The following is a 19,017-nucleotide window of genomic DNA, read 5'->3' on the forward strand; positions in this document are numbered from 1 at the left end:
ACCGCAAGTCTTCAGGACAGCCATCCGAAGGCTGGTGCGGGGAGAAGCTCTCTCCGCCCCACCGCCAGCCTTCGGAGCAGCCTTCCGAAGGCTGGCGGTGGGGCAGAGAGCTCTTTGACTTTTTAAAAAATCTTTCGAATTTTTCAATTTTTCCCACGGCACACCAGGCAACATCTCACAGCACACTAGTGTGCCGCGGAACAGTGGTTGAAAAACACTGCTGTAGACTCTTGTTAAGTCTCTTTGCAAAATGCATGAAGAACTCGCTTGATTTCCCTCCCTCCTTTCTTCATCCACGTGGGCCTTATTTCAATTCTATAGCAAAAGATTGCTTTTTTCTTTTTTCTTCTGAAGAACTTGTTTTCTTAGAAAGCTGGTTTTGTTACCAGAGTCTTCCTGTTAGTAGTATTTGAAGTGATTTCTTGGTGCAATGACAAACAGTGGTCTGTAATTTCGAGGGAAATGAGACTGTTGATGTCGCCATAGCACAGTATTGCATGACATAACCTCATTTCCACAGTTCCACGGTGAAGTGAGGATGCCTGAGTCAGCAATAAAATTGTAGGTAAAGTAAAGGTGCTCCCAGTATTCCTTTGAAAGTTCTAGTGGCTTGCCAGAGTGTATAATAACTTAAACACAAAAAGAAGCTTTTGCTCTGTCACGATCCGAAGGGTTGTTTCAGTTTGCTTAGTATTGTCATGAGTTCGAGGGTTGCTCCATTTAGTTTTCTGGGGGTTGGGGTGGCATAAAATCAATACCAGTGCAGAGAGACTGGGAGCAGGAAACTAGCAAATTAGTAGAGCCACAAATAAGTATGAATAAAGGACATGAACATATGGACTGGACATAAGCATATGGAGATAAATATGTGTGTGTGTGTATGACTTGAGTGGGGGCATCTGCCAGAAGCCTCGCTTAAAACTATTGCTGTCTAGAGGATGTAAAAAGTAAAGGTAAAGGTACCCTTGACCATTAGGTCCAGTTGCAAACGACTCTGGGGTTGCAGCGCTCATCTTGCTTTATTGGCTGAGGGAGCCGGCGTACAGCTTCCTGGTCATGTGGCCAGCATGACTAAACCGCTTCTGGCGAACCAGAGCAGCGCATGGAAACGCCATTTACCTTCCCGCCGGAGCGGTACCTAATTAACTACTTGCACTTTGACGTGCTTTTGAACTGCTAGGTTGGCAGGAGCTGGGACTGAGCAACAGGAGCTCACCCTGTTACAGGGATTTGAACTGCTGACCTTCCGATCGGCAATCTTACAAGAAAGAAGATTCGACCTAAACATTAGGAAGAACTTCCTGACAGTAAGAGCTGTTCGACAGTGGAATTTGCTGCCAAGGAGTGTGGTGGAGTCTCCTCCTTTGGAGGTCTTTAAGCAGAGGCTTGACAACCATGTGTCAGGAGTGCTCTGATGGTGTTTTTCCTGCTTGGCAGGGGGGTTGGACTCGATGGCCCTTGTGGTCTCTTCCAACTCTATGAATCCCTAGGCTCTGTGAAAAGGGCCCAAGAATTACCTCAGTGGCCTTGGGTTGTCTCCAAAGTAGCACAAGTGGAAGACAGCTTGTGCAACAGGTACAATGGAACCTTGGCTGTCGGACAACCCAGAAGTGAATGCTTCCATTTTCAAATGCGCCTCGGAAGTTGAACGGCTTCTGAGGTGTGTTTCTCCATTTTTAAAAAAGGAATTTGCCAGCCAGCAACTGCACCTCGATTGTTGAACGTTTTGGAAGTCGAACAGTCTTCTGGAACAGATTGTGTTCAACAACTGAGGTTCAACTGCATTTCTCTTTTCTCTCCCCCCCCCCAGTGGTGACTGAAAAGCTTTTTCAGATTGTGGGGTGAACCTACTGAACACTGGGCTACGTTACACAGAGGGGAACACCTGAAATTGGGTGAAAGAAACTTGCGCCGCCTGAAATGAAGGCGAAATTGAACAAACCTCCTTGTCTGACAGGTGAAGATAAGATGACAATCAGCTGTTCCAAGTAGCAGTCACAAAATCCTTCTGGGCATGCTCAAGTCCTTGGGCACATTTATAATACTACTTAGGATCCCAGTCATCATCTGTCAAAGGTGCTCTGCTCAAGCAAAAAGAAATAATTCCATTGATCAAATGATCATGTCCTCATATTCTGTGTCATTCTGTGTTGAGAAAAATCTACATATACTGCATGGCTTTTTGTGGCTGCCGACACACTGCATTCGAAGCACAGTTCTGTTTTTCAGAAACAAATTCCAGAAGTTTCATTCTCAAGGCAAAAACCCAAGGCTCCTTAACTAAAGCAATCTATTTTCCTTTTGTATGCTGCCTTCTCCCCCATATTGTTGTGCTATAAAATATGTTGCCAAAATTTGGTTTGAATTATAACAGAGTGGTGCTCAGCATTTCGATGAATCTCTTCAAGGAGTCTACTTATTAAATATGTATAAAAATGGCTATATGCTAAAGAGAAGATTCTCCTGAGATGATCCAGTGAACATTTCTGTTCTTACATGGCATGCCAATAAATTGTAGGCAATGTTAACCAGGAGCTAAAATGTTCCAAGAAGTTACAATGCAGCTATTTGAAATATCGATGTTATCTGTTTTAAGCCTGACATAAGTCTTAATCATCTGATTTTGTGTAATTATCTAAATAAACTTTGTTGGTGCTTTGGACAACTCCAGCTTTTTAAGTGCAAGATAGAAAATTGTTTTCTTATCTCCATAACGGCGCCATGGGTCCCAAACACTTTTTGTTGTTGCTGTTCTGGAAAATTAATCAACCTGAAACATAAAATGTGGCTTTGAATGCCTCTCAGCATTTGCCTCATTAAGTTGATTGTTTCATTGTGTTGTAAATTCAACAAATTTACAGAATATGAAGGGTCTACAAACAGAATTCCCAAGTCAATAAGCTGGAAAGCACAAGGAGCCATTTTACAGTCTCTCTAGTGGCAATCTGAGTATGATCAGAAGAAATAAAACACGCATGGCAAATGCTGCTGGAAGTTGTCTACTGAGGGGTCACCCACATTTACGTTTTGCCCTACACTTTCTAGGTACAGGTCAGCACTTTCTTGATTTGTGTCCAGTCATTTCCACCTCCCCCACAACTTTCCCTAGGAAAGCCAGCTCTTTAAGGCTGAACCAGAACAAGCAGGATTTTGGTTTTGCTGCAGAGACGTGTTTTTTTGCAGGGAAAGTGCCAGGGTAGGGAAAAAAGGGCTTGGACAGGGGGTTTTATAGTGTGGACCTGTACCTAGAAATGTAGAGAAAGAGAGAGAAATAAGTGTGGATGAGCCCTGAGAGTTAATGGATGGCAGGGAAGCAGTTCTCCACCATGCCTGAAATTTAGGAAAGTCTGAGCCCAGCTTACGATCTGGGCTGGGGGTGTTCATTGAAAGAGTTTCCAAAAGAATTCAGGCAGCACACCGCCATCTCTGTAGCACCTCATTTTCTGAATCACTTACTTTGAAGTAGCATCTCCAGTTTTATCCGGGTTTGGGAACCATGCAACTGGTGAGAAACAACATCAGTTATCTATTTTAACGTATTTATCTGCAACAGTTCATTTAGATAATAATAGTGATAGGCAGAATGCAAAGGTAAAGTTCTGAAGCATGATAAAATAGAGCATACATAGCCTCTCAGCATAGGTAACTTGTACAACTGATCTTAACATATTAGATAAGGGACGTTTTCCAAGTGAGAGTGTGATTTTACACAGAGTTGGGCTCCAGAACGATTCACTTGGGAAGGCTATCGCTTGAATGGTATTAAGTACTAAAAGAACAAGGTGTCTAATTTTGACTCCAATACTTTGGCCACCTCATGAGAAGAGAAGACTCCCTGGAAAAGACCCTGATGTTGGGAAAGATTGAGGGCACAAGAAGAAGGGGACAACAGAGGACGAGATGGTTGGACAGTGTTCTTGAAGCTACCAGCATGAGTTTGACCAAACTGCGGGAGGCAGTGGAAGACAGGAGTGCCTGGCGTGCTCTGGTCCATGGGGTCACGAAGAGTCGGACACGACTAAACGACTAAACAACAACAACTTTGTGCACTCTTGCAGTTTTATTAAAAGATAACTATAGTGCTGGAGTTTTGCAGTTTGACTTCTGTTTGAGTTTTTCTGTGAAGGCCTTGTTGCAAGAGTAATCTGAACTTCTTTAGCTGTACTTCCAAAAGTTTACTCACTTTTCAAGAAATGCATGGCAAGCTGGCTTTTGCTGCTTCCTTTTCTCCCCCTCTCTCACTTCTTTCAAAGATACACAATTCTTCTGAAAATCTTTCCCTGAAACTTTATGTGGGATGCCGCACACAGAGCCTGATGCAATTCCCACAGAGGCAAAACAAGTCTGTGTGCATAGATCTCACTCCATTGAATTACCCCCTGGCAACGCCTTCATACTTCACAACGGGCAGAAAACCAAAGTCAGACTGTTCTGCTGCTGTAGTGCACTGTGCTTGGTTGTCTTCTAAAGTTTCACTGAACATCACAGTGATACCTAGTGAATATAATAACTTATAAGTCAAGCCAGAGAAAGAGAAAAATATGGGAACACTGATCTGCTGAACCGGCAAAGATCAAATGAAAATGTGTGGGTTTCTTGTTTGTTTTTTAAAATGCAACTTAAAGTTACTTTCGATTATAGCAACTACGAAATCATTTAGGTTGAGATTCAGTGTTGGTTATACTCAATGTAGACCCATTGGAAAAACGAGCAGGTCTAATTTAGGCCTAATAATTTCAGTAGAGTAAAACTTCATCGGATACATCTCACTGATGTCATTGAACGTGACTAATGTTGGAAGTCATCCATAATATCCTGATTTCAGTATTCAGTGATTTTGGTAAAACAACCACCACCCTTCAATAAATAACTACTGAAGGATTTATTATGCATTGGCACAAGGCATTAAACATTCTAATAATCCTAACAGTGCACAAGTCATGCATCATTCTTTTAATACAAATTACCATACATAATTTAATCAAGGAGCTTAATCTGCGTAACCTTCTGTTTAGCAGATCAGCTATATTAAATAAGGCTTTGTCTGCTTATATACTTATTTATTGCTGGGATAGCTGATTCAAGGCCCTGTAGGACATGTCGCCAAGAACTACTTCTGTAAGAATGACCAATCCATTAAAACATATCCAATGGTAGCAGAAAGTTGCAGACGCCAGCAGGAAAAGCCTTGCCTGGCCACATGTATCTCATCAGTATTACGCTGTTTTCCCTTGTTCACATAAGAAGACCCCGCTTTAAGGTCCAGTTAAGGTCCCCAGTGTGAAGTCCAGTCAAAGGCAACCATAGGGTGCAGTGCTCACCTCGCTTTTCAGGCCGAGGGAGCCAGCCTTTGTCTGTAGAAAGCTTTCCGGGTCATGTGGCCACCATGACTAAACCACTTCTGGCACAACGGGACACATTGACAAGTGCCAGAGCTCACAGAAATGTCGTTTACCTTCCCGCCAGAGTGGTACATATTTATTTACTTGCACCAGTATACTTTCCAACTGCTAGGTTGGCAGGAGCTGGGACAGAGCAACAGGAGCTCACTTGGTTGTGTGGATTCGAACCGCCAACCTTCTGGTCATCAAGCCCAAGAGGCTCAGTGGTTTAGACCACAGCACGGCCCGTGTCCCTGCTCCGTAATGTTAGTGGCCCACCCAATCGTGCATCCTCTTCCAACTAGATGCCTTTGGGAGCTCACAAGCAGGGCTTAAGTGCAACAGCACTCTCTTCTGCAGTTTCCAGCAACTGATATGAAGAAGCATATATCCTCTGACCCTGGAGTCAGAGCATAGCTGTCAAGACTAGTAGCCATGGATAGTATTACCCTTCCCCATTTGTCTGAAGTCATCCAAGTTGGTAGTTATCCCTACCTCTTATGTAAACGAATTCCTTAGCTGAACTATGCACTGTGTGCTTTCTTTTGGCTGTCCTGAATGTTCTAACATTCAGCTTGATGGGATTACAGTGGTACCTCGGGTTACAGACGCTTCAGGTTACAGATGCTTCAGGTTACAGACTCCGCTAACCCAGAAATAGTACCTCGGGTTAAGAACTTTGCTTCAGGATGAGAACAGAAATCATGCGGTGGCAGTGGGAGGCCCCATTAGCTAAAGTGGTGCTTCAGGTTAAGAACAGTTTCAGGTTAAGAACGGACCTCCAGAATGAATTAAGTTCTTAACCCTAGGTACCACTGTATTTTGAACTCTAGTTTTACAAGAGAGGGAGAAAAAGCTTTTCCTTATCCACTGTCTTCACACCATGCATAATTGTATACATTTCTATTATGTCTCCCCTTACTTGCATTTTCTCTAAACTAAAATTCCCCAGATGTGTTAATGTTGCCTCATGGGGGAGTTGCTGTATTGCCTTGGTCATTTTACTTGCCATTGACTGAACCTTTTCCAACTCTACAATATCCTTGCTGAAGTGAGGCGAGCAGAACTGTACAAAGTGTATAGTTCCAGGCATGGTCACACCATCAGTTTGTATAATAGCAATATGATATCAGCAGTCCCAACCCCCATATCCTTTCCTAATGATCCAGAGCATGGAATCTGCCTTTTTCACGCATGTAACAAGGTCAACAGCTTCATTGCACTATCTACTATGATCCCAATATCTCATTCCTGGTCAGTCACTGCAAGTCCTGGGACATAGCTGTACAACTGCAAATACAGTCATACCTTGGATCCCAAATGCCTTGCAAGTCGAACATTTTGACTCCTGATTGCTGCAAACCCAGAAGTGAGTGTTTCGGTTTGCGAATGTTCTTTGGAACCCGAACGTCTGGCGCGGCTCCTGCGGCTCCTGATTGGCTGCAGGTGCTTCCTGCAGCCAATCGGAAGCCGTACCTTGGTTTCCGAACATTTTGGAAGTCAAACGGACTTCCGGAACGGATTCTGTTCGACTTCCAAGGTACCACTGTACAAGCATTGTTGGTAATTGTACTCATTGGAATTTTGTTGCTTTGGAGGGCAAGCGACTCTCTACTTAATTTCCAGAGGAGGAGATTAGTGCGCAAAAGTATATGCTGTGTCAAAATTAGATTAATTTCAACAGTGTTGAACAGCAGATTCCGTTCGACGTCCGAGGTACCACTGTATAACGTTTTAAGTGTGTTTTGAGTGCATTATACAAATTTGACACTAGATGGAGATGGTGAGCTTATGGCAAATTCAATGTATTTTTCAAAACACTTAAAAATAAAAGCATTTTCACAGCATTTTTTTATGTTTCTAGATTCCACCCAGGTCAGTCACTGCAAGAGCTCTTCACAATCCTTTTGTGTCTCAACCACCCTCAACAATTTAGTATCATCAGCAAACTTGGCTGCTTCAGTATTCACTCCTAACTCTAGTTTGATTCTGAGCAAGTTCAAAAATCACAGGTCCCTATACTGGTCCTTGGCCGACTCCACATTCTGTAACCCTTCATTGAAAAACTGGTGCATTCATTTCTACTCTGTGCTTCATGTTATTTAATCAGTTCCTGATCCTCTCCTCTTATTCCATGACAGATAATCTTATTCAGGAGTCTTTGGTGGAAGTCCAAGTGTAGTATCTCTTAACAAGCTGCATCCACTTCAGTATATATTATAATAAGGCTTCAATGTCTCTCTTCAAATTGTGATGTCACAGGGACGATTCTACAATATTACAAGCTGCTATCAGTTCAGAGCAATTTTCTATCACCCTCTCTCACACACACACTTCAGATGCCTTCCATATTCCATGCCTCCTGGAATATAATGAACATGCTCAGTTCCTGTTGGAGCTTGGCATCTCCCACCCTTTCCTTTTTAAAAGTTTGCAAACTAATAATTTTCTGCATACCTTGGGAATCCTCCAGTTATACTGAAACATCCAGATTGCTTCTGGGTGGTCTCATGCCACTGCCCTGCTGGTAGACACGGGACAACTAAATGCACTACAATTTATAGCAATTATACTTTGAACATAGTGTACTTTTAAATGTTTGATTGCAGTTGTATCCACAATGCTAGAAAGGTCAACAACAACAACAACAAACATGCAGTTTGACAGCCTGCCTTGCTCAACTTACTCTACTAGCCTAAACGGCTTGGGATGTTAGTAATGTAACTTACAGATAAATGCTTATGAAGTTTGCATTGTTTCCATCTTTTTAGTACTGATTAATATCAACCGTAGGCTGTATCATAGTTCATCAACAGAAGGCAACTTACTGTTCGCTTGAAACATTTCTGAGAAATCACCTTTAATTTCAGTTACCAGAAACTCTGAAATGGATCTCCGCTGCATGGTTTTGCAGTCATTATTGCAAAATTCATGGGGAGTTATGGAAAGGTATTACATTTCCGTTTGGTTCCTGAAAGAAGTGGTGCCTGTGTTTTTTATAAATCACACTGCACCATGGGTTATGTAGTACTTGAGGTTTGAAACCTTTGTAGGGCAACTGTGTTTTTTTTAGTTTCTCTGTACAATTTCAGCATTGGGTAATCTAGTTGGGTTGAATATGGTTTTAAAGGAAACAGCATGAAAAGGCAGGAAGGTGGTTTTCGGTGAGTCAGGAAGAAATTTTGAAATAATGTCTGAGTCTGCCAAAACTGTCAAAACTTGTATATATGAGAGCTGAATTCCACTATCTATGAATTATGGCAGCTGGACAATGGCTGCAGAGCAAAATTCACTCCGTGTGCATCTAGAACAAGACTTTACTACCCAGCTGCCAGGAAATCAGTGTCTTGCTCCATGCTTATGGAATTCGTAAGGCGTGAAATTGCTTTTCCAGGGCGGATCCAGAGCTAATCTTCATAATATGAAACTGTTCCATTAAATGCTTTTTATTCAATTCTCTTTGTTGTAATGTTTTGTGCTTACGTATGGGAGCTGCAGTCTCTTAACCTAGCGGTCTCATATCTAGTTAATTAGCTAATATGCAGCATCCCTTTATAAATAAAGCTCTGGTGAGACTGATTTACTAAAATAGTCCTTGGAACGTGGTTTGTTTCTACATTCCGAAAAAGATATTTAATAACATTAAGTTCTGAACATTTAGAAGAGTTGTGATGGTTATTTTGTTTCCATTCCTGAGTTTTAGATAGTGAGACAATTGTTGTGAATGGCTATTGAGCAGAAAGTGTTTTTTGCTAAAATAGGAGTTGAAAAGGATGGGTACTTTTGATGTCCAGTATTTATTGGCTCATTCCATATTTTGCTGGCTGTTAGTGCAATAAGGCCATGCCTCAGTATGCTAAAAGTGTTAGAAATGAATATGTTTACATATTCATGTAAAAAAAGAACATATTCATTTTTAAATCTTTTAGCATATTGAGGCATGGACTTATTGCATTGTTGTTGTTGTTGCCCATATCAAAAGTATGTGTACATTTCTGTTTCTCTTCTCTTTGAAGGCTGCTATCACACCATAACTCTTTTCTTTTAAGCCCCCTTTTAAAAGGTGGCATAAAATGTTTATATTGTAGCGAAATTTGGCATTGTGACTGTCCAGGCATTTAGCATAACTAACCTTAAGCTGTTTCACAGCCCGATCCAGCGGATGTTTACTTGGAAATAAATCTAATGGAGATCAAAAGGACATTTCCAAGTCTGTGTTTGTGTTCTTAGCGTCCCTGGGAGTGAGTGTGCCAGGACAACAAGATTCTTTGCTTGAAGAGAGGGAGATCCAACTTCACATGCCTCCTCTGAAAAGCTGCAGGAATATCTGCAGCAAGTGTCCCTCCAAGCTGTGACATGGTGTCCTGTTGTGCCAGAAGCGACTTAGTCCTGCTGGCCACATGACCTGGAAAGCTGTCTGTGGACAAGCGCTGGCTCCCTCAGCCTGAAAGCGAGATGAGCGCTGCAACCGCAGAGTTGCCTTTGACTGGACTTACCGTATTTTTCGCTCTCTAGGACGCACGGGACCACAAGACACACCTAGTTTTTAGAGGGGGAAATCAAGAAAAAAAATATTATTCCCTCTGCCCCCAGCCCCAAAGAGCAGCGGACAGAGCAAGGCTAAAGAGGAAGCCAAGGCAGCGAGCGGGATGGATCGCGCTCGCTGCCTTGGCTTCTTTAGCCTTATGCAGCCTCTCCAGCTGAGGGAGGCTGCGTGCGGCTATGGCAATTCCCCCACCTCCTGCAAAAGCCCACAGGAGCCGCATACCCTTTAAGGAGTGCACGGCTCTTGCGGGCTTTTCTGAGGAGGGAGAAGGGACTGACTGGCCCCATCAGTCCCTTCTCCCTCCTGGGCAAAAGCCCGCAAGAGCCGTGAAAAGCTTGTGTGCGGCTCTTGGGGGCTTTTCCTGCCTGCCTCCCCCCCTGCATTTGCTCCATAGGACGCACAGACTTCCTCCCTTAGTTTTTAAGAGGAAAAAAGTGTGTCCTATGGAGCAAAAAAATACGGTAACCATCCAGGGGTCCTTTACCTTTTTTACCTTTTAATGGAGAGGGCAAAAGAAAGGCATTCTGGGGCTCTGCTGAAGGAGACTGTGGAACTGCAGGTTCCACAGCTCACTCATTCTGCTTAAACGGGTGTAGTTTAATTCCTTTCCATTGCAATCAGTGGGAAGGAAACTTAAAAAAATAACAGAGAACAGGAAAGAACAAAAGGGAAAATATGCTCCCCGCTGCCCAGCCCCAGCAGGAGAGAGGAAAATATGGTTCATCTGTTTTTGATTCTCCCTCCTCTCCCTCATTTGGATTGCTCTAACTCAGGCTTCCTCAACCTCGGCCCTCCAGATGTTTTTGGCCTACAACTCCCATGATCCCTAGCTGGCAGGACAAGTGGTCAGGGATGATGGGAATTGTAGTCACAAAACACCTGGAGGGCTGAGGTTGAGGAAGCCTGGTTTAACTCTTGTCATTAAGATTTCAGTTTTCCCTTTTTCTTTCCTTAAAAATAAAATAAATTTTCAGCCTCCTACCTTCTTGCCCCTTTTTCTGTTGTGGTTTGTCTTTTAGATTGTACTAAATGTATCTTTGAATCTTGGCTTTTATTGCATGTATTATGCTCTATACAGTGGTACTTTAGGTTACAGACACTTCAGGTTATAGACTCCACTAACCAAGAAATAGTACCTTGGGTTAAGAACTTTGCTTCAGGATGAGAAGAGAAATCATGCTGCGGCAGCAGGAGGCCCCATTAGCTAAAGTGGTACCTCAGTTTAAGAACAGTTTCAGGTTAAGAACAGATCTCCGGAACGAATTACTGTATTTTTCACTCTATAACACACACCCGACCATAACACGCACGTAGTTTTTAGAGGAGGAAAATCCGTAGGCATGCCACCCGTAGGCATTTCCTCCATAACACGCACAGACATTTCCCCTTACTTTCTAGGAGGAAAAAAGTGAGTGTTATGGTGCAAAAAATACGGTAAGTTCTTAACCCAAGGTACCACTGTATATTACAGGACATTATATGCTAGAAAATACACTTCTTATTAGGTGCCTTGTTGTTGTTTTTTGCAACAGGAAAATGCTGTTTCATATATGATGAGTGTACTTTAACAGAAATGTACAATACAGTGGTACCTCGGGTTAAGTACTTACCGTATTTTTTGCACCATAACACTCACTTTTTTCCTCCTAGGAAGTAAGGGGAAATGTCTGTGCGTGTTATGGAGGAAATGCCTACGGGTGGCATGCCTATGGATTTTCCTCCTCTAAAAACTATGTGCGTGTTATGGTCGGGTGCGTGTTATAGAGCGAAAAATACAGTAATTCGTTCCGGAGATCTGTTCTTAACCTGAAACTGTTCTTAACCTGAAGCACCACTTTAGTTAATGGGGCCTCCTGCTGCCGCCGTGCCGCCGGAGCCCGATTTCTGTTCTTATCCTGAAGCAAAGTTCTTAACCTGAAGCACTATTTCTGGGTTAGCGGAGTGTGTAACTTTAAGTGTATTTAACCGGAAGCATATGTAACCCGAGGTACCACTGTAAAGGTTTCCTAGTTATTTTACATGAACATAAGAGTGGGAACCAGTGTCAGGTGACCTTATGGTTCTATGGTAAGCTGGGATATTGCATTCCTTAGAGAGGTCTAATCTTTGACGTTATGTAAACTATTAAGCTAATGAATTCCTGTTATGTGCGTTCTGATTTAATTCACAAGCTTCACAAATTGTATGTTATCACAGTTAAAACGATTCAGTAACAATGACTTTTCAATTAAACAAAAATGTGAAAAGTACTTCAGAGGAATAAATTGATTTAGGTGCATGGTAAGTAATTTAATTGCTATTCATTTGAATAAATTTGACACTTCATTTCTTGTTGAGCTGAATGTTACACAGTATACTCTGTTTTGTCCACATCAGTGTTTACTGCTTGTTAATAGTTCTCATAATAGTAGCATATCTATACTATATTTACTACAGTAGTACTGTGCTATTACATAGATTGGAGCTAATCAAATGTTCGAGGGAAATTACTACTAATTATTTAGTGTTAACCATTCTACCTTAATAAGTATCAGATCTCAAGACATAGTTTCACTGAAAGATAGCAGAAATGCATAGTAGTTACTGGACTAATTTGAACGAAGCATATTTTAAAAACATAATAATGTTTAAATCTCATTATCGGTTAGAAATAAAAATAAAAATTAGATTTTTTGGTGAAAATAAAAATGTGACTGCAACTGTTAGGAAAATTAAATGACTCCGGTTCTAATTTTTTCTGCAATATTTTTTTGCTATTGTTATATATGTTAAGCAAATTGGTTTTTAGCTGCCTCTGCAGTAATTTTGAGTGAATCAGGAATAATATTTCCTTTAACAATGGTGGCAATATTGAGGTGGATCCAACAAAAGTTTAGTCTCGTTATCACTTCTGCTGGATCATGACTCGTAGCAAAAGAAATCAGGAATGTGCATTTTGATTTAATAGAAAGAGTGCTTTTATAGACATATGACTATACAATATGAACAGAAATATATGATAGCTATATAGCACATTATAACAAAATTTGGCATCGACTATATAGCAGTATACAGAATAATCCAATAGCTTATTACTTGGAAGTAAATCTAATGGAGATCAGTACAAAACTCCTTGTAATTGCTGCCTTTAAAAAAATATCAATTTTTTCAACCTAATATACCATAAAATTCAAACTAAAGAAAAAAAGAAAGAGAAGCATTTTCATATAACTAGACTGATCTGATTTCAAATATTTTTTCGAATTGTTTGTGACATGAAACTGATACCTGAAAAATCTTATTGGTAAAATTAATCTTTAATTGTATTTTTTTCTAGATTAAATTACACACACTGGGTGATTTCTCATCATGAATCGTGCTTTTAGTAGGAAGAAAGGTAAGCAGATTGAATTGCATTTATATCAGAGCAGAAAAAGGAGGGTAGCACTGAAAAGAGACGCAGACCTCGAAAGTACGTAGCAAAGTTATTATTAGAGGACACTGTCAAGGAGTTTTAAGGAAAGTCTGTTCAAGGGTGATGTGCAATACTGTATCTAAACTAGAACTGTGAAGAAATAAGTGCCACTTCTCCCCATACCCCGAGTGAAGACTCACAAGGCATGTACATCAGAAGGTCGGCAGTTCGAATCCCCATGACGGGGTGAGCTCCTGTTGCTCGGTCCCTGCTCCTGCCAACCTAGCAGTTTGAAAGCATGCCAAAAAGTGCAAGTAGAAAAATAGGTACCGCCTCGGCAGGAAGGTAAATGGCATTTCCGTGCGCTGCTCTGGTTTGGCCAGAAGTGGCTTAGTCATGCTGGCCACATGACCCAGAAAAACTGTCTGCGGACAAACGTCGGCTCCCTCGGCCAGTAAAGCGAGATGAGTGCCGCAAACCCAGAGTCGTCTGCGACTGGACTTAACTGTCAGGGGTCCTTTAATTTTACCTAGCACTTGTGTTAATGTAGGTTTCATTGTCGACTCAGCATGGAAGATGAGCTGCCCAGCATTCAGCAAGGCAGTCCCTTAAGGTCCCAATAACATATGGTTAGATTACTGCAATGGGTTATACGTAGGGCTGCCTCTGAAGACGGTTCGGAAACTTCAGCCTGTGCAAAATTCAGCGGCCAGGTTGCAAGACGGTTTGAGCATATTAGACCGATCCTGGTCCGACTGCACTGGCTACCAATTAGTTTCCAGACCCAATTCAAAGTGCTGGTTTTGACCTATAAAGCCTTAAATGGCTCAGGACCATAATAATTCAACGACCGCCTCTTTCCATATGAACCTACCCAGACTCTGAAATCATCTTCTGAGGCCCTCCTTCGTGTGCCTCCTCCTTCAGAGGTCCAGAGAGTGGCAACACAAGAATGGGCCTTCTCTGCAGTGGCTCCCTGTCTGTGGAATGCTGTCCCCAGAGAAGTTTGCCTGGCACCTTCATTACACACCTTTAGGTGCCAGGCAGAAACGTTCTTTTTTACCTAGGCCTTTGGTTGATCTGACTGACATCCTATGCCCTTTTAAAATGTGGCTCTTTTGGGGGGGGGTGTTATTGGGTTATTGGTTTTATTTTGATTTTATATATTGTGATCTTTTTGTGAACATCCCTGAGACCTCTTGTAACAACAACAACAACAACAACAACAACAACAACAACAACAATAATATGACCAAGCACCTCTTTGAACCAGATGGCACTGTGAGGTGGTTGATTAGATGCTCTTCAGTTCAAGGTTTCTTCAGGATGCTGCCTAATACTCAAGTACATCTCCAGCCTACTCTAAATGCCCCCAGAAGAAGGGAGCCCAGCCTCAAGAGTGGCACAATTAAGGGCAATAAATAACCAAGATTTCACAATCCCTTTGAGAAGACATTCTACTGAAAATCCTTGGACAGTGTGCCCACACTCCATCTGAAGTTTGCCTTTATTTTCACTTTCTAGTCCATTTTCAATTTCTTGTTTATTATTGTAGAAAAGAAAGTTAACTTTCATGAATCCAGTTCTTTAGTGTGTTGAACTCTGATCCTGGGGCTAAATCCATGAGATAAAATGAAACATCTGTTTATGTTATCGGGTCTCATGAATAGTAACAAACATACAAGTAATTGCTTTTGGACTGCTGAGTTTGTATTTCGATGGGGGGGGGGGGTCCTTTTATGCTTCATTTTCTTTTCAAAGACTGTAAAATGTTTGAGCAATGAGGAACCATTAGAGTATTTCTGAAAATTTCTTCTTCCGTGTTGCGTAAATCTATAAAGCAGTGGCATTCATTGTGCCTTGTACATACAGCCCATATGGCAAATGCATCTGCTATAGACTAAAAAAATTGACCTCCTACCTGCTCTGACTTTAGAGTGATGCATTAGATTTGGCCAAAGTACTGAGATAAAGGCAAAAAAAAAATTAAAATGCTTCTGTTTTTGAAGTATCAAATTACACTCTTCAATCATAACACTAAACTATGGTTTACTATTATGTGAATGAAACGGAGGCTCAGGCACTAAGACAATCCCTCTCCTCTTCTTGTTGCAACAAAGAGGGAAGCATTCTCTTCCTTTCTGAACTTACTGTTGCTTGTGATTATACCCACCAGGGTAACAGTGATTTCTCCAAATAAGCCAACTTCAAATCCCGGTTTACAATCCTTCCATGTTCAGGTAGATCTCAGTTAAAGCTAACCACATAATAAGAATAAAGCTAAAGCGAACCATCTTAAAGCTAACCACCGTTTGTTGGAAACAGAAGCAAATGCTCCCGGTATCCTTGCAGCTACACCAAAGGAGGAGAGGGAAGTGGGAGGGGGAGGGGGACAGGAATGTGCAGTTAATGCTAACCTGTATTCTTAGATCCAAATCAGCGCCCTCATTTGAAAATATAAAATCCAGCTGTTATCCAAACGTGTCTCCATCCTTACACAAGACACACAGGTTCCTTCGTTGGTCTAAGTGCAGACTCTGTGGCCAAATGTAGACCTTTTGAGCTTGAATCCTGCCAAGATGGAAGCAATGTGTGAGACTGGTTCCTGCGTGTGAGAAACTGGCCTGTTCTGCTCAGGGTGGCACCTGCTTCTCAAAGGAGGAGGTCTGCAGTCTGTGGGTGCTTCTGGGTCCAGCTTTCTCACTGAAGGCTCGGGTGGCCTCCATAGCTGTTGTTGTTGTTGTTTTTAGTCATTTAGTTGTGTCCGATTCTTCGTGACCCCATGGACCAGAGCACGCCAGGCACTCCTGTCTTCCATTGCCTCCCGCAGTTTGGTCAAACTCATGCTGGTAGCTTCGAGAACACTGTCCAACCATCTCGTCCTCTGTCGTCCCCTTCTCCTTGTGCCCTCCATCTTTCCCAACATCAGGGTCTTTTCCAGGGAGTCTTCTCTTCTCACGAGGTGGCCAAAGTACTGGAGCCTCAGCTTCAGGATCTGTCCTTCCAGTGAGCACTCAGGGCTGCTTTCCTTAAGAATGGATAGGTTTGATCTTCTTCGTGGATCACTGCCTTGCCGTGGCGAAGGGGCTTGAATAACTCAGAGAAGCTATGAGCTATGCCATGCAGGGCCTCCATAGCTAGACACCCCTTTTACAGATGTTCCTGGACCTCGAGAACCACACCACGGTAGTTCTGGCATTGGTGACTAAAAATTGTTTAAAAATGAGAAGAAAGGTTTTAAAGCACAAAAAAAGAAAGAAAAGAGGAGACATTTTCACATACTGCATATTTAGTTTATGGAGTTTTGTGTCGTTTGTATTTTTGCCATCAATATGAATGACATTAAATGAGGATTAGAAAACTTAATGTGGGCTGAGTTTCTTGGTTCTGAATGGTAATGACAGCCAGGAATGCAACCTCCCCATTGAATACCAGATGCCAGGGGATGATCTAACTGGCTTATGGTTACTTGTGCTTAGGCTTTGCTTTGGCTATGGATGAGGGTTTAAATTGAAATTCTGTTGAAATTCTGTTGAAATTCTGTTGAGTCCTGGGTGATTTATCAACAGTCAAATCACGAATTAATCATGTTGTCCTGTATTCTAGCATGCTCTGCTTGATTATAAAGATAGCAATGGCAGCCATGATAATATAAAGAGCAAAGTTCAGTGTTGAGACAGCTGTCCCAAAAAGGAGAGCTAGATTGCTTAATATTAGAAGGGAGGCGATGCTCATTTTATGAAGGCAGTAATTGCTTACAGGTGACTAGATCTTGTAACGTGGAAGATATTCACAGTGACATTAAATTATAAAGGTTTGAGGTATTGGCCTATTACAGATAGCGCAGTACTGAGAAATTGCAGTCGTATGCAAACCTGAGCCACACAGAACTCAACAGCAAGTTCTAAATGTAATCTCCTGAGGTTATTGCCTATTAAACATTACGGGTTGTGAATAGGTGTGCATCTCCAGACATCCAAGTTAGACCATGATGATTTTTTATATTTTTTATGACAAGCATTTGTGAAAATAGAGAAAGTAAAAAGTTTAATGCTCTGGAAGGCATAAGAAAGAAAGTTATAGACATCAGTTGCTTTTGAATGGGCTGGTAATGAAATTGCCAATTTCTAAACATACAGACTGTGTAAAGTGTGGCACATCTTCCTTTTTTAGGGTATGATGGCCACAACTAAGGCAATGGAAGGCAAGAGAGAGAATAAATGGAATCACTCATTTATTTCCTTTAGGTTGTGAATTATGCCATTGGACTTCCAACGCAGTGTCAGTAGTTCTCATCAGAATTTTGAGAATCAGAACTTTAATGTTTAGTTAGAAACCGTTTCTAGTCTTCCCCTTCAACTCCACTGGTTTACATGTTCTGGGATTCACAATCAAGGGTATAATCATCTTTCTGGCTTTTTAGTTAGATGAGTGAAGCCCTTTGGAGGATCTGGATAGGCTCTCACTATTTAAGCTAAATTTACGTAATTGCAAGATTGGTAAGCACCAGCCCAAGTGTTGCATCGTCTATATAATTTTCCATTTTATTTATCCACAATATATATGGAGGATTTATGGAATCCTTGTGTCGTATATTGGCACAACATACTTTAGAGGAAGTGTACGAAGTACTCAGCCTCCACTTTCATGAACAGCATAATCACCCCCCTTTCATGTCATTCTTAGGCTTGACAGATACACATTCTGAATATTATTGAGAGCACGGGAACATCCTACACTTCTAGGGCAGAATATGTTTTCAGGCCATTTGGATGGTTTGGTTCCAGTTATTTGTGTGTGCATATCTGGGGTCACTCATTGATTATAAAACTGTATAAGAATATGAGTTATTGCTTTGCCCCTTTCTCAAGGGGAACATTGCATCTTGGGTCCCACACAAGGCCCTGTATCCTAACAGTCATTGGATAACTTTTTTAAATTGAAGTGTAGCACCATAACTGTCATAAGACCTGAGCTTCCTAAGTGAATAGATCAGGCATAAGCAAACTCAGCCCTCCAGATGTTGGGACCACAAATCCCATCATTCCTAGGTAACAGGACCAGTGGTCAGGGATGATGGGAGTTGTAGTCCCAAAACATCTGGAGGGCCAAGTTTGCCTATGCCTGGAATATATTGTTCCATTGGCTGAATGAAATCTATAGAAAGTATATATAGAATGGCAACGACTTTTTCTCTTTTGTAGAAACTTTAGGACTTTAGGCCAACTTAGAGAGTAACAGCACTATTTGTTTAGCACAAACATCATGCTTTGGATAGAATATTCAAAGCAGGTCACACCAACCTCAGTCATCTTCAGAATGTTATCTGCAATCTTCAAAAAAAAAGGTACCAGTATTATCTCCATAGGCCAGATGTGAGGTGTAAATTGAGGCATGGTGACTTGCCTAAGCCAATAAGTAGGTTCATGACTTAGCTAAACTCAATAAAATAAAATTGAATTGAATGAGCTAAACTAGAGGTCAGCAACCTAAGGCCCATGGGCCGGTTCTGGCCCATGAGCCTCCTGGAACCGGCCCACAGCCGTTCAGTGGATCAGTGTTGGGGATTCTGTGCTTTTTCTTTTCGTGGTGCCTTTTTTCTCTCTCCACGGGGACCGACTTCCGGGTTGGAAGGGCACCAGAAATAGCGTGTGCGCACGGGCGCTCCTCACACGGAGGAGCGCCTGCACGTGTGC

General features: G+C 41.8%; 1 protein-coding gene across 7 annotated transcripts in view; it reads left to right on the forward strand.

Annotated features, from left to right (window-relative positions):
- Window positions 1-19,017, forward strand: part of GULP1 (GULP PTB domain containing engulfment adaptor 1) — a 170,422-nt gene that overhangs the window by 80,941 nt on the left and 70,464 nt on the right. For 6 of the 7 annotated variants that reach the window (XM_082205671.1, XM_082205673.1, XM_082205669.1 and 3 more), the window contains one exon: window positions 13,244-13,303. The exons of the other annotated variant lie outside the window; for it this stretch is intronic. In XM_082205671.1, the coding sequence (XP_082061797.1) occupies window positions 13,276-13,303 (28 nt within the window). In that variant the 5' untranslated portion in view covers window positions 13,244-13,275. The remainder of the gene's footprint in view (window positions 1-13,243; window positions 13,304-19,017) is intronic. 7 annotated transcript variants of the gene reach the window in all.

The sequence above is a fragment of the Podarcis vaucheri genome (assembly GCF_965113315.1).
Source record: "Podarcis vaucheri genome assembly, chromosome: 1".
Taxonomy (NCBI): domain Eukaryota; kingdom Metazoa; phylum Chordata; class Lepidosauria; order Squamata; family Lacertidae; genus Podarcis; species Podarcis vaucheri.